At 45.0% G+C, this 27,563-nt stretch overlaps 1 protein-coding gene across 1 annotated transcript in view; it reads right to left on the bottom strand.

Moving 5' to 3' along the window:
- Positions 1-24,953, bottom strand: part of LOC306753656 (glutamate receptor ionotropic, delta-1-like) — a gene marked incomplete at both ends in the record, with an annotated part of 299,744 nt that extends 274,791 nt beyond the window's left edge. Inside the window, 2 exons of the mRNA XM_079237551.1 lie at positions 9,741-9,896; positions 24,872-24,953. Coding sequence (XP_079093677.1) covers positions 9,741-9,896; positions 24,872-24,953 — 238 coding nt within the window. The remainder of the gene's footprint in view (positions 1-9,740; positions 9,897-24,871) is intronic.
- Between the last annotated feature and the right edge of the window lie 2,610 nt (positions 24,954-27,563).

The raw sequence follows: 27,563 nt of genomic DNA, 5'->3' as shown, positions 1-27,563 counted from the left end.
TTTACATAACAACCTCTCAGCCTTGGATTGGTTTTTACCCGTCGCCTGGAGGCGGCCTCTCGTGCCTCTCGTGCCTCTCGTGCCTCTCGTCGCCTACGGATGTTATTCACCAGCTGGCGCCTGCCGTTTCAAACGGAGGTAATTGTGGTTTTGATCCCGGTTGTTAACATTCCTGAGCTGCTCCTGGCGACCACAGTGATGCACCTAATTGTCCCTGTGTGTGTGTGTGTGTGTGTGTGTGTGTGTGTGTGTGTGTAATATAATATATATAGAAATATAAATCTATGAAGAATAATAGAACAAAAATGTATAAGAATGTATTAATTAATAAAAGCGCGCCCTCTCCCTTCAGCCCTTGACCTCCTCGTGTCCACGGCTCACGTTAACGTCCCCGATCACGAAGGAGCAGCAGATGGTCGGATGCTGATCCATCGCACCGCTGGAGCTCTTCCTCCGCCTCATTACATTTCATTTAGCTGAGGCTTTCATCCAAAGAGACTTACAATAAGTGATTCAACCATGAGGACAAACTCAGAACAACAAGAATCAAGAAAGTACAATTTCTTCACTAAAGTTAAATTACAAAGTGCTGTCAGTAAGAGACATTTAAGAGCTGCTAAAGAGCTACTAGGTGCTACCTTCCTTATTCAAGGTGTAGTAGAAAAAGATGTGTTTAGTTGTGGACGGAGTCTCCACCTCCACCTCTCTGTAAAGAGGAGGGACGTCCCGTAAACCCCTCGGCTCGGCGCCACAGAAGAGGGTTCATGGACCCGTCTCTGTTGGCGTCGCACAATACCAAACACACAATGCAGCTATCGGGGGAATAAGGGCATGAACAACGAGCCGTCGGGAAACAAACGGCTGTTTCGGGAGCGCTAAGCCTCTTTTCCCACTGGAGATATTAAACATACAATCATTGAAAAACCCACTAAGAGACGAGGCGGCTCATAGTACGTGAAATTGCATTTAGGAGAGCGTTTTCTAAAACAATGCTCTTTTATTAAAAGGTTATTTCTGGAAAGGTGAAAGCAATTCAAGGAAAGTGCTGAAATGTGTGTATCGTTATTTAATCTCCTTGTTTTGATTTATTATGAGATCTCCTAAGAGATGCAGCCGCAGCTTCTGGTGGTGAAAATGTGTTTCCCACTGAGGGCCGCGTCCTGCAGGTCGGGTTGCACACATTAAAAGGTTAAACGATGCACTATAATGTAATTATGGAAAGTGTTTGAGTGCTGAACTCGAGTTCAAATGTTCGTTGTTAAGTCACTTGGGTTTCCATGTATTTGCATATTCATACATGCATGTTCCTGTGTGATCTCATGAATACAATGCTTGCTTTATACCATTTCACTCACTAGCTTCATGCAGTTTAGTTTCTAAAACACAAAGTTAAGTTCTTCAAGTTCAAAGGAGATAGAAAACTGCACATTGCGCAACCTCTGCAAGTGAATTCCCTGCAGATGAGTGACCACCAGGAGGCGCAAGCAGCGCCAGCCTCCGCCTCGTGAATCATTGTCCGGCATCGAGCCGCCGATAAACTACAAAAGAGAACAGCAGTAGAGAAGTGTGACGAGGCGCTTCCTGTTCCTGGCAGAGCGGCTTGAAGGTGGCGTCCTCTCACTGGGAGGTCACCGGGGCAACGAGGCGCCGTGAAAGACGACCGGCTTCCAGGGAGCGCCGCATTTTTATGTTTATGAAATATTGACTGGTGAATGTACAGCGGACGAAGAGCGTAAAGCCTTTTTGACGCGATGCCAGATGTGAGAGTCGTTCCTGAGACTCCTCATGTCCTCTGACTTCAGACTCACTTGGGATATATATATATATATATATATATGTATGTATATATATATATATATACATATATATATATATATGTATGTATATGTATATATATATATATACATACATATATATATACATATGATAAATATATACATATATATATAGAGATATGTATATATTTATATATTTCCTCTGCACCAAAAGAGACTCTCTCTCTCTTACCTCCAACATCCTGAACTTCAATACGTTTGACAGAAAAGAGTTTAAAACCATAGAAAATAAGTTCCGGACTCACCGACAGCAGTGTGTGTGTGTGTGTGTGTGTGTGTGTGTGTGTGTGTGTGTGTGTGTGTGTGTGTGTGTGTGTGTGTGTGTGTGTGTGTGTGTGTGTGTGTGTGATAAAAACACTTGGGAAGCAGAGTCCGGCCCGCGGCTTCGTCTGTCTGTGTCCTTGTGGATATCTTTCATCCTTCCTCTCCTTCCTCTCTTTCATCCTTCCTCTCCTTCCTCTCCTTCCTCTCCTTCCTCTCTTTCCTCTCCTTCCTCTCTTTCATCCTTCCTCTCCTTCCTCTCCTTCCTCTCTTTCCTCTCTTTCCTCTCCTTCCTCTCTTTCCTCTCTTTCCTCTCCTTCCTCTCCTTCCTCTCTTTCCTCTCTTTCCTCTCCTTCCTCTCTTTCCTCTCTTTCCTCTCTTTCCTCTCCTTCCTCTCTTTCCTCTCTTTCCTCTCCTTCCCCTCCTTCCTCTCTTTCCTCTCCTTCCCCTACTTCCTCTCTTTCCTCTCCTTCCTCTCCTTCCTCTCCTTCCTCTCTTTCCTCTCTTTCCTCTCTTTCCTCTCCTTCCTCTCCTTCCTCTCTTTCCTCTCTTTCCCCTCCTTCCTCTCTTTCCTCTCCTTCCTCTCTTTCCTCTCTTTCCCCTCCTTCCTCTCTTTCCTCTCTTTCCTCTCTTTCCTCTCCTTCCTCTCTTTCCTCTCTTTCCTCTCTTTCCTCTCCTTCCTCTCTTTCCTCTCTTTCCTCTCCTTCCCCTCCTTCCTCTCTTTCCTCTCCTTCCCCTACTTCCTCTCTTTCCTCTCCTTCCTCTCCTTCCTCTCCTTCCTCTCTTTCCTCTCTTTCCTCTCTTTCCTCTCCTTCCTCTCCTTCCTCTCTTTCCTCTCTTTCCCCTCCTTCCTCTCTTTCCTCTCCTTCCTCTCTTTCCTCTCTTTCCTCTCCTTCCTCTCTTTCCTCTCCTTCCTCTCTTTCCTCTCTTTCCTCTCCTTCCTCTCTTTCCTCTCTTTCCTCTCTTTCCCCTCCTTCCTCTCTTTCCTCTCCTTCCTCTCTTTCCTCTCTTTCCTCTCTTTCCTCTCCTTCCTCTCCTTCCTCTCTTTCCTCTCCTTCCTCTCCTTCCTCTCCTTCCTCTCTTTCCTCTCTTTCCTCTCTTTCCTCTCCTTCCCCTCCTTCCTCTCTTTCCTCTCCTTCCTCTCCTTCCTCTCTTTCCTCTCTTTCCTCTCCTTCCTCTCTTTCCTCTCCTTGCTCTCTTTCCTCTCCTTCCTCTCTTTCCTCTCTTTCCTCTCCTTCCCCTCCTTCCTCTCTTTCCTCTCCTTCCTCTCTTTCCTCTCCTTCCTCTCTTTCCTCTCCTTCCCCTACTTCCTCTCTTTCCTCTCCTTCCTCTCTTTCCTCTCCTTCCTCTCTTTCCTCTCCTTCCTCTCTTTCCTCTCCTTCCCCTCCTTCCTCTCTTTCCTCTCCTTCCCCTACTTCCTCTCTTTCCTCTCCTTCCTCTCTTTCCTCTCCTTCCTCTCTTTCCTCTCCTTCCTCTCCTTCCTCTCCTTCCTCTCTTTCCTCTCCTTCCCCTCCTTCCTCTCTTTCCTCTCCTTCCCCTCCTTCCTCTCCTTCCTCTCCTTCCTCTCTTTCCTCTCCTTCCTCTCTTTCCTCTCCTTCCTCTCCTTCCTCTCTTTCCTCTCTTTCCTCTCCTTCCCCTACTTCCTCTCTTTCCTCTCCTTCCTCTCTTTCCTCTCCTTCCTCTCCTTCCTCTCTTTCCTCTCTTTCCTCTCCTTCCTCTCCTTCCTCTCCTTCCTCTCTTTCCTCTCCTTCCTCTCCTTCCTCTCTTTCCTCTCCTTCCTCTCTTTTCTCTCCTTCCCCTCCTTCCTCTCTTTCCTCTCCTTCCCCTCCTCCCCCCTGTTAAGAAGTCAGTCTCCTCATCATGTAAATGTGTTTTTTTTATCGACATCCACGATTCTTTTCACATTTTGATGGTCTTGTATTTTTGGAAAGTTGGATCGTTCCCACGTTGTTGAGATGAACCTGAAGGGGTCATGAGGTCATGAGGTCATGAGGTCATCGCCCCAGAAACACGACGTAGGACTGCCTTTGAAAGCATTTTCTGGCGCTGCTGCACTGTAAAAAACGCCTATGAAATTGACTGTTTTACTATTTCCCAATAAAATACTGTGTATTCATTCAAACATTACAGAAGCCAAAGCCTTCCTGTAAACACGATAAAAACACAGCAACACAGAAGGTGCTGTGGGAATGTCAGGACCTCATAATCTGCTGTAGCTGCGTAGCTACAGACTGTGTTGTTACAGGAGGAACTTGGCAGTGGCTGCCAGGTACTAACGGGGAGTGCGCTGTGTTTCCACTTCCTCGCTGACGGCCGACAGCGGGAAGCGATTACGGCTGCAGGAGAAGCAGCGAACATCAGAGCGGTTGGTCTGCACAACAGAGATCACAGAGCCGCTGACGGGTCAGATTAGCGACTTTAAAGGAGAACAAAGTCCTGCTCCTCTTTTCTCAGATCCTCGTCCCGGAGAAACGAGACGCAACCGACGCCAGAAGTTACAGCGGCGGCTGCGAGAGGTTTTCATCATCCTTCAAGGGTCGGAGAGAGCAGGGGGAACGTGGTGTTTGTAGCTCTGTTCAGTCCACTATGAACACACACACACACACACGCACACACACACACACACACACACTCACGTCTGATCCTGAGCGGTGAGGGGACCTGCTGCTGTGGGACAGGTGATGCCAATTTGTCTGCTGGGATCCAACAGCAGGAGCTGTCACTCAAATAAATACAGACAGGCAGGAAACACACACACGCACACACAGACGCACACACACACACACACACACACACACACACACACACACACACACACACAGATCGCATCGAGTTGTTCAGCCTTTAACAGCCGTTCTAACTTACCTGTCAGCCTCCAGCAGAGAGATAAGAGCTGAAAAATAGAAGTAAAGCTCATCGTCTCTGACTACGCCAGTGTGTGTGTGTGTGTGTGTGTGTGTGTGTGTGTGTGTGTGTGTGTGTGTGTGTGTGACAACACATGCTGCATCTAAGAAAGTCTCCTTATAACAACCAGCAATTCAAAACTAATTAAACAAGTGAATATGTTCCTTTTTTTATTTTAAATATTTAAAAACTTTTTAATATTGTAGCAGAGAAAATAGAGTTTGTTGGATTCAAATTTAATTTCATTATTTTACGCCTGATTTTGCAAACATTTGACCAAATTATTTTTAAATTGAGCCACGCAACATTAAACAATAAGTGATGCAAAGAAGAACGACAGCGTTTAAAAACACGACAGAAAGGAAATGACAAAGAAACCAGAAGAAAGAAAAAGGACAAAAAAATAAAATAAAGATTCAGAAGTTAAATTAGAGAAAAAACACAAACTATTGAAAGCAATTAAACATCAGGAGGACAGAAAGAAAAGGAGGAAGAGGAACAACATCACACTCCTCTTCCTCCTCTTCCTCCTCCTCTTCTTCCTCCTCTTCCTCCTCCTCCTCCTCTTCCTCCTCCTCCTCTTCCTACTCTTCCCCCTCCTCTTCCTCCTCCTACTCCTCCTCCTCCTCCTCTTCTTCCTCCTCATCCTCCTCTTCCTCCTCATCCTCCTCCTCCTCCTCCTCTTCCTCCTCCTCCTCCTCTTCTTCCTCCTCCTCCTCTTCCTCCTCCTCCTCCTCTTCCTCCTCCTCCTCCTCTTCTTCCTCCTCCTCCTCCTCTTCCTCCTCCTCCTACTCCTCCTCCTCCTCCTCTTCTTCCTCCTCCTACTCCTCCTCCTCCTCCTCTTCTTCCTCCTCATCCTCCTCTTCCTCCTCATCCTCCTCCTCCTCCTCCTCCTCCTCCTCTTCTTCCTCCTCCTCCTCTTCCTCCTCCTCCTCCTCCTCTTCCTCCTCCTCCTCCTCTTCCTCCTCCTCCTCCTCTTCCTCTTCCTCCTCCTCTCATCGGGATCATCATGAGACAATCAGCCGGATTTGTTTGAATTGAAAAGCCAATTAAAGAATTAGTGAGCAGCGTTGGAAAGTTCATCAGATTATATTCGCTCCAGCAGCGGGTCAGAGGTCAGAGGTCAGAGGTCAGAGGTCAGGGACTCGAACCGCCGGCAGACGAGAAAGAAAAAGTAAAAAAAACGAGCAGCGATAACGGGACGAACGTTCAGCCGATTCAGAGGAAGAGGAGAAGGAAGAGGAGGAGGAGGAGGAGGAAGAAGAACATAAAGAGGAAGAGGAGAAGCAGAAGGAGGAGGACGAAGTGGAGGAGGAGGAGGAGGACGAAGAAGATAAAGAGGAAGAGGAAGAGGAGGAGGAGGAAGAGGAAGAGGAGGAGGACGATGAAGAAGAAGATAAAGAGGATGAGGAGGAGGATGAAGACCCAACATGAAGAGTATTTTCCTGTCTTCATGCACAGCTGTTCTGTTCCTGAGCGTAACCGACGCCTCCTCGTCCCGCAGAGGGATCGAACCGTCGACTTCATGATTAAAGGACGAGCCGCTGGACCCACGAGCTTCAGAGTCAACACTGAAATAGTGACGTCCATGTTGCTGTTTTTTTTACCGGCAGCCCAAAAATAAATAATACAAATAATTATACAAATAATAATAATAGTTATCAATAATACAAATGAGAGACAGACAGTTTGGCCTTTTTTTAATATAAAAGATTATATATAAATATGTATATATATATATATATATATATATATATACATATTTATATATATATATATATATATATATAATATATATATATATATATATATATATATATATATATATATATACATATATATATACATACATATATATATATATATATGTATGTATATATATGTATATATATGTATATATATACATATATATATATATATATATATATATATATATATATATAGAGAGAGAGAGAGAGAGAGAGAGAGATAGATGTTAATATTGAGTAAACGTTGTATTCTTGAGTATTGAATCAATAAAGCGGTCAAGAGTCAGCTGTGAAAACACACACTTTAAAAATGATCTCAAACTGAGCCGTATATATATATAGTTTCATCCATAAACACACACACACACACACACACACACACACACACACACACACACACACACAGGGTGTGAATCCCACTCTTATTACCCATAATCCACTACAGCCCGGGCTGTCAGCGGCTCTCCGAGGACCGAGGATCATGGGAGCTCTGAGAAAGGTCAGGACGAGCATGTAAGTACAGCTGGACACACACACACACACACACACACACACACACACACACACACACACACACACACACACACACACAACACACACACCTGGCCAACCTTCCACCACAAAGTATTGATCACACAGTATTACCCCTACACACACAAACACACTTTTTCTCTCCAGTATTTGTCATTCTAACGGAGCTAACGAAGCTAATAGCTAACGGAGCGAACGGAGCTAACGAAGCTAACGTAGCTAACAAAACTATTGAAGCTAACAGAGCCAACGGAGCTGAGGCTAACGTTAGCGGCTGTTGCATTGAGTGACATCACGATGCGTTCGAGCTCTACTCAGTCAAAATGAGTACTGAGTATCTCAAAACGTCCTCTTGAATGTAGTGTTGGAGGCTAATCATCATGAAATAATGAAAAGATGTGCTAAGGAACAGTAGCAAACAGTAATAACAGGAAATCCTAAACTCCGTATCGTGACGTCCCTGCAGACCAGGAAGTGAACCGCACCAGAAACCCAGAAGGGCATAAGCTCTCGACCCCATCCCATTTCCACTTCATCCTTCAGTCCCACATGGACTTCAAAAGCAAAATGCCAAGGAGAGTTAAACCCTCCACGGACGCTCCGATTGGCTGAGCTGTTATCCAGCCGAGGAGACGGCAGCCAATGGGAACGCGACGACGAGAAACAATCAGGAACCAGAGAAACCTGAAATTAAAGGATTCCCACGAGCTTGCAGTCGCGCAACAGAGTGTGTGTGTGTGTGTGTGTGTGTGTGTGTGTGTGTGTGTGTGTGTGTGTGTGTGTTTAATCGATGCATTTCTCTTCCCCACACTTCCTGTCGTGCTGCTAATGAGGCTCTCAGCGGGTTGTGGGCTCCAGCTCCTGCGTTAATGAGAACGACGGCATGGAGAGCTCTCTGGTCTCCGATGGTCTGCAGCCATCAGAGTCAAAATGAAATGATCGCTTTAATTATCACAAACGAGGCTCAGTGAGGATTCACTGGTCTCTTTACTCAGAATACAGACGTTAATGCTATTCTGATTTCCAACTCTCTTGACTTCAAACTGATTAAGGAAAAGGGAGACAAAGAGGGCAGAAATATAATCATCAAAGGAAGGATAGATAACATTTTGGTCACACTTATGTAATATATATATAATATATATATGTAGAGTGATAGACGGTTCTTTAAATTACTATTTGATACAATCATTTCCAAAAGTGAAGGAATTTGAGTCTGTGCTTGGCTGACTATGGTCAGAGGTCGGGCTATAAACTGAACATCATCTGTGTTAATTACTCAGGAAATGAACACAATATATGAAACCAATTACAATAAAATAAATAACAGGATACAGAAAGATATAACAAAATGGTCAACACTAGTGTTGGATTCCAGTTGAATAATTGAGGTGGTGAAAAGTAATGTACTGCCAAGGCTGCTCTACCTGTCCTTATCACTTCTAGTCAAAATCCCAGAATCTCAGTTTACAGCAGTTTACGCGTGCACGTGGGCGTGCACGCCCACGTGCGCGCGTAAATCTACACCCTCTATGCTACTTACAGCATGGGACAAACAGATATCCGGTTTATTGCGTGACAATTATTATTGAAAACAGCGGTGGTCGGATTTTACGGTACGCTACCGTTTACCGGACGGGGAGCTCTGCAGGAATCCTTTATTGCAACGACCTTCATGGGAAGTTGTGTGTCTCGAAATGTGATATTCTCCAAATGAAAGTGCCAAACGCCACAGCGAGAAGGAAATATAAATGAATGGGTTTCATATTTCTCTTATTATGGACGAGTTAGACCTTGAGAGACCTTCCTCTCTTACTCACTGATCACATGCAGATACCTGATCACCACATTCACGTCGCCCTCCTCACAACACACGTCTGAATTATGACCATCAGAAACATTCGTCAAAGGTGACATCAGCGTTATTCAGCAGCATTATCAATATCTGTTCAATCACTTTACCAGCATGAGCTTCATCATCAGCTTCATCATCAGCATCATCATCATCAGCAACATCATCAGCATCAGCATCATCATCATCAGCATCAGCAGCATCATCATCATCATCATCATCATCAGCATGAACAGAGCTCAGAGCATCTTTGTTGGTGATCACATAGATCACATGGATCCCCCAGCTCCCTCTGCACAGAGGAGAACCAGGGCCCGGACCACCCAGATCAGAGAGAGAGAGAGAGAGAGAGAGAGAGAGAGAGAGAGAGAGAGAGAGAGAGAGAGAGAGAGAGAGAGAGAGAGAGAGAGAATCCGTCTCAGAGGAAACGATAAGAAGGAGCGGCGTCCTCCCAGAGGAAAACCAGGGCGGGCAGAGGGTCTAAACTGTGTTTATGGGGTCGATACCCAGATCGTTAGAGAGACCAAACCAGCAGAACGTCAAGAGTAACAAGGCGGAGCAGATAACACACACACACACACACACACACACACACACGCGTGTGCCTACCTTCTTGCACCGCCTGGAAGGGGTTGTTGGGCTCGATGAGTTTGATGGAGTGCGTGATCTTCTCGCTCTGCAGGACGTCGTCGCTCAGGCTGAGGTCCGACACGGCGAGCTGGAACACCTCGTCGTCCCGCACCGCGTTCTCCTCGAATATCGCACCTGGATAGAGGAGAGAGGGGGCGGGGCAACAGGTTAGGGGGCGGGGCAACAGGGTAGGAGGACGGCTGCATGACGTCACCTCGAGCTGCTTCTATCGGACTGGAAGCAGTTATTTTATTTTTTATATGTTATTTTATGTTATTTGTGTTATTTGTTATTTTATGTAATTTATGTTATTTTATGTTATTTTTTATTTTATGTTATTTATGTTATTTTATGCTATTTATGTTATTTTATGATATTTACATACATATATATGATACTGATGTTCCTGTTACATGGTTCATGTTTCATGTACATTATAAAATAATGTAATAATACATCATTATCACATCATTTATTTATCTATTATTGCATTATGTTTATTGTTGATATTATATTTGTATTGTTTTATTACGTCTATTGATATGCACCTTTCACCGAGTCAAATTCCCCATATGTTCAACGTGACTGGTAATAAATTATTCTGATTCATGTGTGTATCCATTCTGAGCCCTTTTCTACCACACACACACACACACACAGACTTTATAATCGTAATAATTGAATCCAACGGTCTGGTGTTGTAGCCACAGAGAATATGTTCTAAGTGGTGGCAGATCTATTTCTGTGCACGTGAATAAAACCCTCGTTTGAATCCACGGTGAACAGCAGCACAGGAAAGGGAACGCTCCACTTCCTGTTCATCTTCCTGCCTCCGCTGGCGGCCTGACGTGTTTTAATGAGCCGCCGTTCACTTATTGCAATAATAAGAATAAGTGTCAATAGTCATCTCACATGAGCTTCAGGTCGCTCTGACAGAAACAGCACAAACAGACCAGTACATATTTCACACTTTGTTTTTATTGTTTTATTGATGGAATAAGAGCTCAGGCTGCAGCTGTTTGGTGAACTCAGTTTGACCCGACAGGCCTGAACTAGTTCCATTAAACTGCTGAACGGACAGATGGGTGAAGACCAGAAGCGACTTCCTGGGTTCCAGTTTCAGACAATTTACTCGTGCACAATTAGTGTTTCCTCAAAACTTCAGCTCCAAACTAAATCCTGACTATCTCCTAAACAACCATGTCTTTCTTATGATTTCAAAAGATGTTCAAATCAGAAAACCCTTGTGATACTTGTCATCTACATGTCAGTGATCTATTAGTTTATTATAGTACCCGGAAAAGCCAAGAAAAAAACAAAAGTTCACGAGGTGTTCTCTGGAATGTTCTACAGAATCGAATACTTTTGATCTAAAGAGTATCTCTGCAAAGTGTGGCTCAGATTGAGTGAAGTTTAGTATTTGTATTGATTTAGTGTGTTGTTTTCGAGCCGAGTTTAGAAATGTCCCAGCTTCCTGTGTGGACCTCGAACGCCCCTCGGGCGCTGCAGCCTGCTCCCCTTGAGCAGACGCGTCGATAGAGATCACGCGATCCAGTTCTGAACGTCGAAGCATCATCAGTTAAGTCATATTTCTAATTGTTTTGTCTGGAAATAACTTGCAGTGTGGTTGATGTTGGCAAAGCTCCGTCTGAGAGTGGAGGTGACGACGTCGGCGTGTTCCGTAGGTCACAAGCTTCACAATGTAAAGTCTTTTAAAGTGATATCAGCGAGGTTTGAAAATACTTCTTCACTCCTTTACTCTTCACTCCTTTACTCTTCACTCCTTTACTCTTCACTCTTTCACTCCTTTACTCTTCACTCCTTTACTCTTCACTCCTTTACTCTTCACTCCTTTACTATACACTCTTTCACTCCTTTACTCCTTTACTCAGTCCGGGGTTCAGGTTCACAGGTTCATGCTGCTGCTGCTAATGCTAATGCTGCTAATGCTAGCGAGGAACATAAAGCTCACTTCAGCTCCCCGACGTGTCTCCGCTTCGACCGGCTACCACAAGATTCATTGTTAATTGAAAACGCCTGACTGTCTGCAATATAAACCGACCGACCGAGGCCGCCGAGTCCACGAGAGGATCCGGCTGCTCAGGGTCCGGCTGCTCAGGATCCGGCTGCTCAGGGTCCGGCTGCTCAGGATCCGGCTGCTCAGGGTCCGGCTGCTCAGGGTCCGGCTGCTCAGGGTCCGGCTGCTCAGGGTCCGGCTGCTCAGGGTCCGGCTGCTCAGGATCCGGCTGCTCAGGATCCAGAACCGGCTGCCGGGGAGAGCTGAACGAGCACAAGCGGCCCGGAAAATTGAATTTGGTTTGAATTGGTTTTCTGTTTAACCCCAGAGACCCCAAAATGGGGGCTTCCGTGCCCATATATGGTCTTTACCAGTTCAAATGTCTCATGCCTCGATTTCAGAGCCACTGATGCCGCACAGGTATGCATTCTGTGAAGCCAGACCTTACTAATCATCATTCTAGCTGTTCATATTAACATATATCATAAGTATGACTCCAAGGAGTGAAGGAGTGAAGGAGTAAAGGAGTGAAGGACTAAAGGAGTAAAGGAGTGAAGGAGTGAATGAATCAGAATCAGAAACCGTTTATTTGCCAGGAATATTTACACGAACGAGGAATTTGCCTCAGCGGAAGGTGCATACATTGAGTGAAGGAGTGAAGGAGTAAATGAGTGAAGGAGTAAAGGAGAGAAGGAGCACAGGAGCAAAGGAGTGAAGGAGTGAAGTAGTGAAGGAGTGAAGGAGCGAAGGAGCAAAGGAGCAAAGGAGTGAAGGAGTAAATGAGTGAAGAAGTGAAGGAGTGAAGGAGTGAAGGAGTAAATGAGTGAAGGAGCAAAGGAGCGAAGGAGCAAAGGAGCAAAGGAGTGAAGGAGTAAATGAGTGAAGAAGTGAAGGAGTGAAGGAGTGAAGGAGTAAATGAGTGAAGAAGTAAATGAGTGAAGAAGTGAAGGAGTGAAGGAGTGAAGGAGTAAATGAGTGAAGAAGTGAAGGAGTGAAGGAGTGAAGGAGTAAATGAATGAAGGAGTGAAGGAGTAAATGAGTGAAGAAGTAAAGGAGTGAAGGAGTGAAGGAGTAAATGAGTGAAGGAGTGAAGGAGTAAAGGAGTGAAGGAGTGAAGGAGTGAAGGAGTGAAGGAGTGAAGAAGTGAAGGAGTGAAGAAGTGAAGGAGTGAAGGAGTGAAGGAGTGAAGGAGCGGGCGAGAGGAACCTTTAAAATCTCACACTGCTTCCTTCATGAACGTTCTGTATTTGTGTTCACCTGTAAGGAGCGCTACACGAGACATTTTAGCATTTAAATTGAACGTAATGTGTGCTGCTCACGCTCTGCGGTCCTGAAGCGTTGGCGTCCCGACTGAGCTGAATGTTTCGTGAACAGAAGCAGAAACGGCGCCCTGCTCCAGCCTGTGGCCTCTGGAGCGTGTTTTGCAAACACTGCTCGGCGACATGCGGGGCGGGAGCTTCACACCAGCCGGCAGCCAAATGCAATCTATTTGCCATTGAAGCATAAAACAATGTGTTGTACAGGTTTGTCGAGCCGCCGCCTCCTCCTCTCTCTGGCAGGAAATCAAGCTGCATTCTGGGGGTTTTGGTCCCAAAGCTCTAGCGGGCTGGAAAACCTGAGAAAGCTGGCGATTTACTTTGGATTTATCGGCTGCTGATCCGCGACCATAAACTCTTCATCTCTGTATGAGCAGCGGCTCTACGAACTCAGTAGTATAGAGGGTATAGGTCTGCGCGTGCACGTGGGTGTGCACGCGCAGACCTATACCCTCTATACTACTCCTCTCCCTCTCCTTCCTGTGATTTGTGTTTTAATGCAAAATAAAACATGCTAGTTCACATATTTACTTTATTAACACGTGAACTTCTTTCCGGGGAAACAGTCCACGAGTAAGTTCTTTGTTTTTGTTTGTTTTTAACAATATGCCATTGACTTCTACTGTGTTTATTCTCAGAGATTTGACCAACGTCAAAGGAGCTCATTTAAAGGCTCATTCTTCTACTTTGGGTTTAGAACATGTTTACATGCTTTAATGTTAAAAAACACATCATTTCCTCACGGTATGGTGAGGAAATGATGTGTTTGTAGTAGACGAGGTGTCAACCAGCAATCAGAATGCTTCTTAAAAGTTACAAATTATTATTTGTCAAACGTACTCAGACTGTTAAAGTGTCACCCAATATGTGCCAATTATTTATGATTATACGACTGCATTGTATTATTATTGCATGTAAGGGTCATTTTAATGTTGTAGCTTCTGGAGAAAACATTAATTTCAACAATGTTTTTATACTGTTGGATAGTTTCATATCCAGTTTCTACTGTGTGTGTGTGTGTGTGTGTGTGTGTGTGTGTGTGTGTGTGTGTGTGTGTGTGTGTATTTGTATATTAATAACTTGTGAAGATGGTTTCTAAAAGTTGTAAATGTTGCATTGAGAAGACGTAATAATGTGCAGCTGTTCCATATCTAGTGTTTGTGTCATTATCGTAGACCTTGAGGCCCTAACCCTATTTACTGTTTGAGTTGTGTTTAGAGGTTGTACATGAGGATTATATATTATTGTAGCCATGATTCTTATGTTTAATTTGATACCCAACATGTTTTTTGTTTGTTTTTTTGGATTTATTCCATGTTTTTTTCTTGATTTGTACCTTGTGGTCTGATATAAAAGGGTCCCCCTATGGCTCAAAGAGTTAAATCAATCTTAAATACTTCATCTTAAAAAACCAGCATCATATCTTCTTTTCCTCGAACAGTAATACAGGTTAAGATGCAGCTATAATAAGAGCGCCTCTCTTTTCAGCACCAGGGACAGCGACACATTCTGCAGCTGCTGCCGCTCCGACTCCACAGACGAGATGTGCTGACGTCACAATACGGATTTCAAAGAGCGCCCAGATATCGTTATATATAATTGACATGACGGCAGAGTAACGGCGGCCGCTGAGCCCCGTGGTGGGAGGGGAGGCCGCAGGAAGAGTCCGTCAGTCTTCTTCAGAGGACACAAACAGTTCTCTCTCAGAGCAAATGTGGAACAAAGTGACTTCCACCTTCTGTCACGCTGCTTTTAATCGACCTGCACGGCCGATCGCGGCCAAGGCAGTCGACCACTCTCTCCTTCTCTCCTTCTCTCCTTCTCTCCTTCTCTCCCCGAACAGGGAATCCATTCCCATTAAGGGATCCATCGGGGGTGATGCAGGGCTGCAGTTATTCTCTCCTGCTGCCCATGTGACGACTCACAAAGGCATTCAAACACATGTTGCAAGTCACTGTGAGGTATGAGCCCCAGTGGCCCCCAAAATGGGGGCAGAACTCTTCATCAGGAGGTCTTCCTCACTCTCCAAGTCCTCGTACTCACATGAATCCACACCAGAGCCTCTGATGTGACAGAGCAAAAAAAAAAAAAGCACAGCCTTACAAGAGCATACAAGAGTCTATGTACATGTTTATAACACAATGCAACCATAAATATTAACATAAACCATAAATATGACTCGAAGGATTTTTATATCCCTAGCTTGATGCTACATATGATTAGCGCACCTTTCTGGAGAGCTTACGACCCACAGGATCCACCAATACCATCACATACCAGTGGCGGGCCGTGCATTTTATACCTAGGCCTGCTGTCTGATATCATATACATAAATACGCGCATGACGGGATGCTGTTCGGTGCATATACTGTTATATGAACTGGCCTCACAAGTGTTTTCTGTATATTATACTTTTTGAAAGTATTCAAATAGCCCTTGTGGTTGAGGAGATATTCTGGATTCAGTGTGGGGATGAAAACCTTTTGTTTTAAATGACTCGGGGGCTTAACTGGGGTTAAACGAGTTAAGAAGAAAGAACACAAATTATCCTTTGTCTTTGCATTTAACTTTACTCCCACACACACACACACACACACACACACACACACACACAGAGAACGAGAGAGAGAGGTTAAGACCTGCACAGAAATTCTGTTTTTTCTTCTATTTGCAGCTTAATAACTATAATTTCTGATGCTTCTGTTTTTAATATGAAGCTCAATTGCTCAGTAATATATATAAATATGAATTGTAGAAGTATAATAAAAGCTGTTATGTGGGATCTGAACCGCGGTGACGACGTGCCGTTATTTAGAAATCAAGATAAAAAGCTAAAGTATGTCAAAAAGCATATTAATGGATCCTGAACGCGTTCAGAACCCAGTTCTGTTAATGATGGAGAACTTAAACGGGTCCATACAGAGTTTGAAGTGACCTTTTTTTGTGTCTTAAAAGAAATTAAATAACAACACTCAGAATAAATCAAAAGAGTTTTTCACTATTGATTTCTCTCTGACATTCAGATACCAAAAAATTAAACGAAGTAAAAGCTTGAAATCTTTCATAATCGACGTCGATAAGTAACACAACACCTGGTGGGCGTGTTCTACCTGCAGTGAGATGATGTGGAACACTGTGATTGGCTCAGAGACATCCAATGAAATCAGACAGATTATTAAATCTGTTTACTTTGACGACAGGGTCAATGACAACGTGACGACTAAGAAGTGCTGCGTGGTCACGTTCAGCCTTCTGTCTGCCTGTTGGTCCAAAACGCTCATCTATAGGTCAAGTTGAACCACAGGTGAAGGTGAGTGTCGGCCAATCAGGGAGAGGCACCGAGAAATGATTCTGCTCCTGAGCCAGAGGAGGTTTTAAAAAGTGGATAACGTGGCGCTTTAAGACCTGAAGCTGACCACACACACACACACACACACACACACACACACACACACACACATACATACACACACACACACACACACACACACACACTTGTCTGTCTCTACCTGTCGGCGTAACTCTGGTGGTTCTTTGCCCTCACGGGTCCAACACACTGCCGCACGCCACGTTCACTCAATCCAGTGTGTGTGTGTGTGTGTGTGTGTGTGTGTGTGTGTGTGTGCAGGTGGTGGAGGTAAGCCTTTCCCGTCGCTCCCTAACCGGGTTAGTTTATCTTATTTAAAAAGGCCGCAGCTGTTCCTCCCAGCCTCCAGATTGGATTCCTGCGGTTGGAGCTCGCCTGAGCGATAAGAAGAAGAAAAAAACGCCACGGAGAGGCGAAGCTTTTCCCTTTCTGCTCTCGCCGCTTACACCCGGCGCCGTAAATCATCCTCGTCAGCTGCCCGGCCCGCGGGCCGAGGGGATCGCTCCTCCTCGGCCGCTTATGAAAAGTGACTTGTTATCCGCTCGGCCTGAGGGGCCTTCAGAGGACCTTCAGCCTACAGGGACCAGGAGTCCACTTCCTGGTCCAGAGCGGCCGTTTGCCTTCAGAAATGATCTTTTACAGGACCAGCTTTCTGACTGGAAGAACTCTGACTAAATAATTTCCTCAAAGCTGAGTCATCAACACGTTTAGGCTGAAGAGAGCAGAGTCCAACAAGAGACGGACTGGACCTCGTCCTGCAGGAGCTGCGTGGAGACGATGGAGTCGAGTTCTTTGTTTCTTTGAGCAGCACCGGTGTCACTGTGCTCTGCGCCATGTGAGGCTGAAAGCATGACGGTTTCCATTCAGAGAAACTAAAACATGAAGCGTGTATTTCCTGCGTCTGCTGCTCCAGTTCCTCAGCAGCTTCTCTGCTGGTCGAGCTCACAACACGTTATAAAAACAACAGTTTGGCATCAGCTCAACGTGTCTGAGCCTCGTGTCCGCCTGACCTCCTGAAGATCTCCCCTCCTGGTCCTGCCCTTCAACCCGACCAACTTGGCGTTCCTCGACCACGGTCTTCTTTAAAAGTCACAAGCACATCCCTGCAGCAGCTGTTTCCACTGCACATCAACCACAGCCCGGGGAGGCGGGGTTCATTAGAGGAACCAGCTGCTGTTGTGGCGACAACCTGCAGACTCTGGATGCTCCACGGAGCCGGACTCACAGCCAGCGGGTCAGAGGTCGGCGGTCCCAGAGCTCTCTATCATTCTCTTTTACAGACTCGCTCTGCCACATATCCTCCACGGGCCGCAGACCAGAGAAAGGGACAAACTAACCGGGATATGTCACCGGCGATGAAGCGATGCCAGCGGCTGGAGCTGGGGGTTCGGGGGCCGGGACACTGTCACATCGGATCTGGACCGAGTCAGCCGGGGTCTGTCTGCTGGAAGGTCCGCATGCAGCCAGCCCACCACGGAGGTTCAGGCTTCGTCGTCTGCTTGGTCTCAACGGCTCCTTCCACGGCTCCTTCCTGCCACACTGCGCTGAGGCGTGGGCCTCCAGGGCGAGGAGGCGGACTCTAAACCGATGAAGCTTCTCCCGGGAGCCCGGCGTGTCGCAGAGAGCGCCGGCGGCCGATGCCGATGCTCCACCAGCTGCAGGTTCACACACATTCTGACTGATGGAGTCCATGACTTTTCCATGACCGTGAGAGCAGCTGGATCCATGAGGACGATACAAATCTCTAGTGAAGAGAAAACCCAACGGGTTTATTTTCAGGTGACTATAAAAGGAAAGGAAGCAGACTTCTTGTCTTCCATTTCTGCCAATAGAGCCTCTTCCTTTGACGTTTATGAGTCCTGAGGCCTCCATGGTCCGCAAACGTTTCTTAGACCGCGTCATACATCACATGCAGAAGCTGCTGAACATGTCAATACCCAGCATGCCTGAATCCGATGCTGCTTTGGCATAAAATAAGTAATTTCAAAATTTTGGAACCGAACGAAACAGTTTTTTGACTGAATATCCTTCCTAACATGCCAATGCTTTGTTTTATTGTGATTTGTATTTTATATATATGTGGGCTGTTGTTAAGGTCCTGAACCAAACAGTTTGAAAAACTCGCAGACCGCTCAACGAGGCATTTTTTGGGGAATCTTGCTCATATCAAAATTATGGTATAAAAGTTTTTTTTTTTTTTTTTTTAATAAACAGGTTTTTCGCAAAGAAATTCTGAAAAGAATCCTATGAAATAACAGAAGTATTAGAACTCCTTCGGCGTTCATACGACTACTGGAACAAGAGGTGCAGAAGGCCTTCAGCTCTCTGGTTTTAAATAGAGATTGTTGTTATAAAGTTTTCACCAGATTCACTTAAACTTCACCGTCTCACACTTCTCAGGACTCGGCTGGTTGAGATCAGAAGACCATACAGCAGAAAGTAACACACAAAATGTTGCTTTTGTTTGAGGTCGTTTGCGTTGTTGTGAGTGACTGCTTTCACCCACCGGGCCTCAGGTTGGGAAACATTGACCCTATGACTTCACCTCTGCGGGTCATGAACCCCAGAACACTAACGTTAAAAATAGTCACACTGTCACTCACGTCGGGTGAATTTCACCCGATATAATGTACCTGATCAAATATACTTCTCATCTAAATATATTCAAATACAACAATAAAAGGCTGAAGTACTCTTCCTTTATTTTATCCTATAGAACTTCTCATAAAACGAAAAAACAGGTATCATGGGGAGTGTATCACGTCAGTGTTCTAGGGTTAAGAACCCACAAAAGGAACCGCCTGGGAAGCCACAAGGCCAAAGGCAAAAGAGGACAAACTATTTATCTGACAACTTCACCACGAGCAGCTGGTTCTGTATTAATGTTCCCAGAGAACCAGAGAGAACCAGGGAGAACCATAGAGAACCAACGAGAACCAGAGAGAACCAGAGAGATCTAGAGAGAAACAACGAGAACCAGGGAGAACCAACGAGAACCAGAGAGAACCAGAGAGATCTAGAGAGAACCAACAAGAACCAGGGAGAACCAACGAGGACCAGAGAGAACCAGATAGATCTAGAGAGATCTAGAGAGAAACAACGAGAACCAGGGAGAACCAACAAGAACCAGAGAGAACCAGATAGATCTAGAGAGATCTAGAGAGAAACAACGAGAACCATAGAGAACCAACGAGAACCAGAGAGATCTAGAGAGATCTAGAGAGAAACAACGAGAACCAGAGAGAACCAGGGAGAACCATAGAGAACCAGAGAGAGCCAGAGAGATCTAGAGAGAAACAACGAGAACCATAGAGAACCAACGAGAACCAGAGAGAACCAGAGAGATCTAGAGAGATCTAGAGAGAAACAACGAGAACCAGGGAGAACCAACGAGAACCAGAGAGAACCAGAGAGATCTAGAGAGATCTAGAGAGAAACAACGAGAACCAGGGAGAACCAACGAGAACCAGAGAGAACCAGAGAGATCTAGAGAGAAACAACGAGAACCAGGGAGAACCAACGAGAACCAGAGAGAACCAGAGAGATCTAGAGAGATCTAGAGAGAAACAACGAGAACCATAGAGAACCAACGAGAACCAGAGAGATCTAGAGAGATCTAGAGAGAAACAACGAGAACCAGGGAGAACCAACGAGAACCAGAGAGAACCAGAGAGATCTAGAGAGATCTAGAGAGAAACAACGAGAACCATAGAGAACCAACGAGAACCAGAGAGATCTAGAGAGAAACAACGAGAACCAGGGAGAACCAACGAGAACGAGAGAGAACCAGGGAGATCTAGAGAGAAACAACGAGAACCAGGGAGAACCAACGAGAACCAGAGAGAACCAGAGAGATCTAGAGAGATCTAGAGAGAAACAACGAGAACCATAGAGAACCAACGAGAACCAGAGAGATCTAGAGAGATCTAGAGAGAAACAACGAGAACCAGGGAGAACCAACGAGGACCAGAGAGAGCCAGAGAGATCTAGAGAGAAACAACGAGAACCAGGGAGAACCAACAAGAACCAGAGAGAACCAGATAGATCTAGAGAGATCTAGAGAGAAACAACGAGAACCATAGAGAACCAACGAGAACCAGAGAGATCTAGAGAGATCTAGAGAGAAACAACGAGAACCAGAGAGAACCAGGGAGAACCATAGAGAATCAGAGAGATCTAGAGAGAAACAACGAGAACCAGGGAGAACCAACGAGAACCAGAGAGATCTAGAGAGATCTAGAGAGAAACAACGAGAACCAGAGAGAACCAGGGAGAACCAACGAGAACCAGGGAGAACCAACGAGAACCAGAGAGAGCCAGAGAGATCTAGAGAGAACCAGAGAGATCTAGAGAGAACCAACGAGAACCAGAGAGAACCAACGAGAACCAGGGAGAGCCAGAGAGATCTAGAGAGAACCAACAAGAACCAGGGAGAACCAACGAGAACCAGGGAGAGCCAGAGAGATCTAGAGAGAACCAACGAGAACCAGGGAGAACCAACGAGAACCAGAGAGAACCAGAGAGATCTAGAGAGAACCAACAAGAACCAGGGAGAACCAACAAGAACCAGAGAGAACCCTCTGTTGGTTCAACACTCTTTAGCCTCTCATGAAAGCCTACATAGTTCTGGAGCGGCAACACAGATCACTTCATTAATATCAGTTGACATTATGGGATGCATTTGGGTTCTGTGTTGGGATGACCCGTGTCTCGGTTCTCCCTCGTCTATGTTGGGATGACCCGTGTCTCGGTTCTCCCTCGTCTATGTTGGGATGACCCGTGTCTCGGTTCTCCCTCGTCTCCGTGTGAGAGATACACATCTTTCCCCGGAGGGACAGTAAAGTATCCGTTCATCCGCCTGCTCCAGACCTCTAGACATATAAATATATAAACATGTGTTTATATATTCAGAACAATCTCTCCTCAGAGGACAGAGCGCCTCCTCTGAACGGAACCAGTAGATAAAGATGCAACCAGACGGTGAAGAAAGATGGAAACCTCCTCTTAGTCAACATTCATATTCTCCTGATGTTAATACGTTCATATTCTCCTGATGTTAGCCTACATTCATATTCTCATGATGTTAGTCTACATTCATATTCTCCTGATGTTAACATGTTCATATTCTCCTGATGTTAGTCTACATTCATATTCTCCTGATGTTAGTCTACATTCATATTCTCATGATGTTAGTCTACATTCATATTCTCCTGATGTTAACATGTTCATATTCTCCTGATGTTAGTCTACATTCATATTCTCATGATGTTAGTCTACGTTCATATTCTCATGATGTTAGTCTACATTCATATTCTCCTGATGTTAATATGTTCATATTCTCCTGATGTTAGTCTACATTCATATTCTCCTGCTGTTAGTCTACATTCATATTCTCATGATGTTAGTCTACGTTCATATTCTCATGATGTTAGTCTACATTCATATTCTCATGATGTTAGTCTACATTCATATTCTCCTGATGTTAGTCTACGTTCATATTCTCATGATGTTAGTCTACATTCATATTCTCCTGATGTTAGTCTACATTCATATTCTCCTGATGTTAGTCTACGTTCATATTCTCATGATGTTTGTCTACATTCATATTCTCATGATGTTAGTCTACATTCATATTCTCATGATGTTAGTCTACGTTCATATTCTCCTGATGTTAGTCTACATTCATATTCTCCTGATGTTAGTCTACATTCATATTCTCCTGATGTTAGTCTACGTTCATATTCTCATGATGTTAGTCTACGTTCATATTCTCATGATGTTAGTCTACATTCATATTCTCCTGATGTTAGTCTACATTCATATTCTCCTGATGTTAGTCTACGTTCATATTCTCCTGATGTTAGTCTACATTCATATTCTCCTGATGTTAGTCTACGTTCATATTCTCATGATGTTAGTCTACGTTCATATTCTCATGATGTTAGTCTACATTCATATTCTCATGATGTTAGTCTACGTTCATATTCTCATGATGTTAGTCTACGTTCATATTCTCATGATGTTAGTCTACGTTCATATTCTCATGATGTTAGTCTTCAATCATATTCTCATGATGTTAGTCTATGTTCATATTCTCATGATGTTAGTCTACGTTCATATTCTCCTGATGTTAGTCTATGTTCATATTCTCATGATGTTAGTCTACATTCATATTCTCATGATGTTAGTCTACATTCATATTCTCATGATGTTAGTCTATGTTCATATTCTCATGATGTTAGTCTACATTCATATTCTCATGATGTTAGTCTACGTTCATATTCTCATGATGTTAGTCTACGTTCATATTCTCATGATGTTAGTCTACGTTCATATTCTCATGATGTTAGTCTTCAATCATATTCTCATGATGTTAGTCTATGTTCATATTCTCATGATGTTAGTCTACGTTCATATTCTCCTGATGTTAGTCTATGTTCATATTCTCATGATGTTAGTCTACATTCATATTCTCCTAATGTTAGTCTTCAATCATATTCTCCTGATGCAGACACAGCAACATGTATTCTGATGAAAGGAGCAGCAGAATGATAACTATTGTGATTTAAATAAAGTTTAATTTACTTTACACTTGTCACTTCATTCCTTGCACTTTATTTTAACTTTCATTTTTATATTCTGTAGATCCAATTGTAAATATTCTCGATACCATTGTATTGCTCTCTGTTTTATGTTTATTGCTAAATGTGATGCACCTCCAGCCAGGTGAAAATACACATGAATAAATGGTTCTGGTTCTGGTTCTACTCCCTCCTCCTGGTTCTGGTTCTACTCCCTCCTCCTGGTTCTGGTTCTACTCCCTCCTTCTGATTCTGGTTCTACTGTCTTTTTCTGGTTCTGGTTCTACTCCCTCCTTCTGGTTCTGGTTCTACTCCCTCCTTCTGGTCCTGGTTCTACTTCCTCCTTCTGGTTCTGGTTCTACTCCCTCCTTCTGGTTCTGGTTCTACTTCCTCCTTCTGGTTCTGGTTCCACTCCCTCCTTCTGATTCTGGTTCTACTTTCTTTTTCTGGTTCTACTCCCTCCTTCTGGTTCTACTCCCTCTTTCTGGTTCTGGTTCTACTCCCTCCTTCTGGTTCTACTCCCTCTTTCTGGTTCTGGTTCTACTTCCTCCTCCTGCAAACTGGACGTCTCTCCTCATCATCACCTCTGACTGGATGAGTGCAGAACCGGGGAGAACCCGCTCTTCTGACTCCTGCTTTCCCATCAGGAAGAGTGGAGGAACACTACTGAAGGAGGATACATGATCTAAAAGAAGAACAGAACGAGGGACTCGAGCAGAACCAGGGACTCGAGCAGACCCAGGGACTGGAGCAGAACCAGGGACTGGAGCAGAACCAGGGACTCGAGCAGACCCAGGGACTCGAGCAGAACCAGGGACTCGAGCAGACCCAGGGACTGGAGCAGAACCAGGGACTCGAGCAGAACCAGGGACTCGAGCAGACCCAGGAACTCGAGCAGAACCAGGGACTCGAGCAGACCCAGGGACTCGAGCAGACCCAGGGACTCGAGCAGAACCAGGGACTCCAGCAGGAAGTGCCGCTCTGGCTTCCCGTCGTTGTTTCGGAGCCCAAACACTCGCCGCTTGTCCCCTTTGTCAGCTCTTCCTCTGGAAGAGTTGATTAAGATTTCACACACGTCCAACTCAAAGTTCAGGCTTAGAGACGAGGGGAGAGGGAGGGAGGAAGAGGATGAAGAGGAGGAGGAGGAGGGGGAGGAGGAGGAGGAGGAGGAGGAGGAAGAGGAGGAGGAGGAGGGGGAGGAGGAGGAGGAGGAGGAGGATGGATGGATGAAGCAAAACCCTCCAAACACACCATGTCGGGCCAGTTGCTGCCAGCCTCTGTTTCTGCTGTGAATGTGAATAATGCATCGACATGAGCTCTGATGGAGGGATGAGAGAGAGAGAGAGAGAGAGAGAGAGAGAGAGAGAGAGAGAGAGAGAGAGAGAGAGAGAGAGAGAGAGAGAGAGAGAGAGAGAGAGAGATAGATAGATAGATAGATAGATAGATAGATAGATAGATAGATAGATAGATAGATAGATATAGGGATGGTGCGGCGCAACACTTTGCGGCTCTCCAGGCTGCGCTGCGCCTGAGCGATGCAACAGCCTCCATCCTCTCCTCTCCTCCTCTCCTCCTTTCCTTCTCTCCTTCCCTCTTCTCCTCTCCTCTCCTCCTCTGCTTTAGCGGCTCGGATGGGAATGATAATGGGATGTGAGGTCGGAGGGAAACTGCCTCAACTTAAAGGCTGATCTGTCCACATCGCGCGAGCCCAGAGTCAGCTGATGTCCCGCTCGCATTGTGTGTTCTAGCCCGCCGCCGCCGCCGCAGCGGCTCGGATCCCAGCACAGCGAAGCCCCAGAAGAAGAAGAAGAAGAAGCTCCGCGTCTTACCGATGTGAATGATGGAGTCGGCGCTCACTGTGTTGCACTGCAACATCCACAGGGAATGAAACAGCAACGTCAGCATCTCCATCTCCAGCTCGAGCCCCGCAGGCGCATCCAGGTCCACCTCGCGGAGTTGGGTTCTTTCCCTCCAGGGACGACAAATCCAAAAGCAGCCTCAGTGCGTAACGCGGCGAGAATAAACCCCACAGAGCAAACTGTTGTCCGGAGTCGAGAGGAAGAGGAGGAAGAAGAAGAAGAAGAAGGGTAGAAAAACAAAAACTGACGTCCAGTACTCCGGAGAGAACCCGACCCGGGCGAGAGAGCACGGGAGCGGGGACGGACGAGAGAAGACACCGGGGCTTCGATCCGGAGGAGCAGCTCCACGCGCGAGCTCTGAGACACTGCGAACTGCAGAGGAGGAGGAGGAGGAGGAGGACTCTCTCTCTCTCTCTCTCTCTCTCTCTCTCTCTCTCTCTCTCTCTCTCTCTCTCTCTCTCTCTCTCCCGACCCACGTGATTGCAGAGCCTCTATCTACGGCGCTGGAAGCCCGACCGGAGAAAAAGAGAGGCAAGGGATGGAGGTGGAGGGACGGAGGAGCCGGCTGAGAGGGAGCGAGACGCCGCGGGCGGAGCGTCGGTGGGTCTGTGGGTCTGTGGGTCTGTGGGTCGGTGGGTCTGTGGGTCGGTGGTGACTCGGACACCGGAGAGAGAGCGGAGGTCGTCGGTGCCGCTGATGAAGTGGCGACCCTTCGCGCTCCACGGACGCGCTCCTCCGCAGCGACAGGAGGACCCGCTGCACCGCGAGGTGCGTGACTCTGCTCGTGCTCGTGACTTCGCGTAAATTCAACACAGTATTGGTTGTTTTTTCCCTTTTCTCGGGATGGAAAGAGGAGAACGTGGTGGTTCTAAACCCGGACACGTGAACTTGTCTCTCCCCAACAACGAGGGCTGAGGGGGACGTCGCTGTGCAGCCTGGAGAGCTCGTGCATGACGCGCGAGCGCACGGACGGAGCTGCCGAGTGTCCAGCAGGTGACACGTGACCTCCATGAACACGCAGCTGCTGGTGCTCCAGCGTCCGGATACGAGGCGAGCCAGCGCGGGTAAAAGCTCCCAGGGCTGCATGGAGGATTAACTAAATGTTATATATATATATATATATATATATATATATATATATATATATATATATATATATATATATATATATATATATATATATATATATTGTATACCGCGACAAAAATATATAGGATTAAAAAAGTATGTATTATTTTTACCGCAATTAAAAATACCGCGATTCAAAAATAATACACATATTTTTTTAATCCTATATTTTTGTTGTGGTATATATATGTATATATAAATATATAAATATATATATATATATATATATATATATATATATATATATATATTTTAAATCCTGGATATTAAACCGAAAGCCTGTGACTGATGACCTCACTGACCGTTTCCTCTGTGATGTCCGTTCCAGGTTCCACACAGACAAGCAGACCCCAACACGAAGAAGAAGAAGAAGAAGAAGAAGAAGAAGAAGAAGAAGAAGAAGAAGAAGATTTCTACACTTGACTTTACAATTAAAGGATATTTCTTGCGAATGAATGCGACTCAGAAATGTCTTTTAATTGTTTGGCCAAGTCTAGTTCGGCGAAAGTCTGGAGATGAACACGGAATTTCCCGGTGGATTTCAGCACCACGCCGGAGCGGACAGCTCCTCGGCTACGGAGGCCCAGAAGGGACAAATGTGACCGTATAGGTATCTAATGAGTGGAAAGAGTATGTAGAGGATGAGTGAGCTATAGATTATGATTAATAATCATTGATAAGTGGATGCAGTACAATACAAAAAGTAATACAGAAGGTTTCTATAATATCCAGTTCAATAAATACAACACATGCAACATTTTCATCAAATTAAATGAATGAACTTCATCAGAAAATTATTATTATATATATATATATATATATATATATATATATATATATATATATATATATATATATATATATATATATTGAAGAAGCGGTTAATTGGAGACGTTTGCGGTTTAGAATATTGTTGAATATTGAATATTATAATAACAGTTCAGGTGTTCAGCAACGAGTCGACACGCAGGAAGAGAGACGGCTACAAACGGATCAATATCCATCATATTTCATGTGAATCTGTCACCTCATCCTGTTGCGGTCCAGTTCTGGAGAGCAAGACTCCGTGAGCCGGGTTTGGACCCGAACCCTTTTCCTTCAGATCATCGTCAGACATTCATAACACCACCCCGCTCTTCATCAGCCTCATCGTCATTCTCACCAAAGTCGGTTCTTCTCATAACTCGTGAACGTCGTCATCATACTGTACACCGTTATCTCGTACAATCCTAATCTTCGTCATTAAGATTAGGAGTCACCAAACTTCGTCATGGTTTCATATCATGTTGGATTTATTACTGGATTTATTATTTATAACTATGAATCCAAAATGAGATAGAAACTACATGTGTTAAAGTTGTTACAGAATGATTTAAAATGTTATTAAACATCTAATATGTGCATCCATACAATGTCATATTGGTGTGTTGTATTCTATATGTGAAAAGGACTTTGATAATCACTCTTATTGTTGATTATATTCCACTGTTCTCCATTGGTGGAACATCACACCCCCTACTGGCGACATGCGGTT

Source organism: Taurulus bubalis (assembly GCF_910589615.1).
Source record: "Taurulus bubalis genome assembly, chromosome: 2".
In the NCBI taxonomy this organism is placed as follows: Eukaryota; Metazoa; Chordata; class Actinopteri; order Perciformes; family Cottidae; genus Taurulus; species Taurulus bubalis.
The sequence above is the reverse complement of the archived record's forward strand: the minus strand, read 5'-3'. Positions and strand labels throughout refer to the sequence as shown.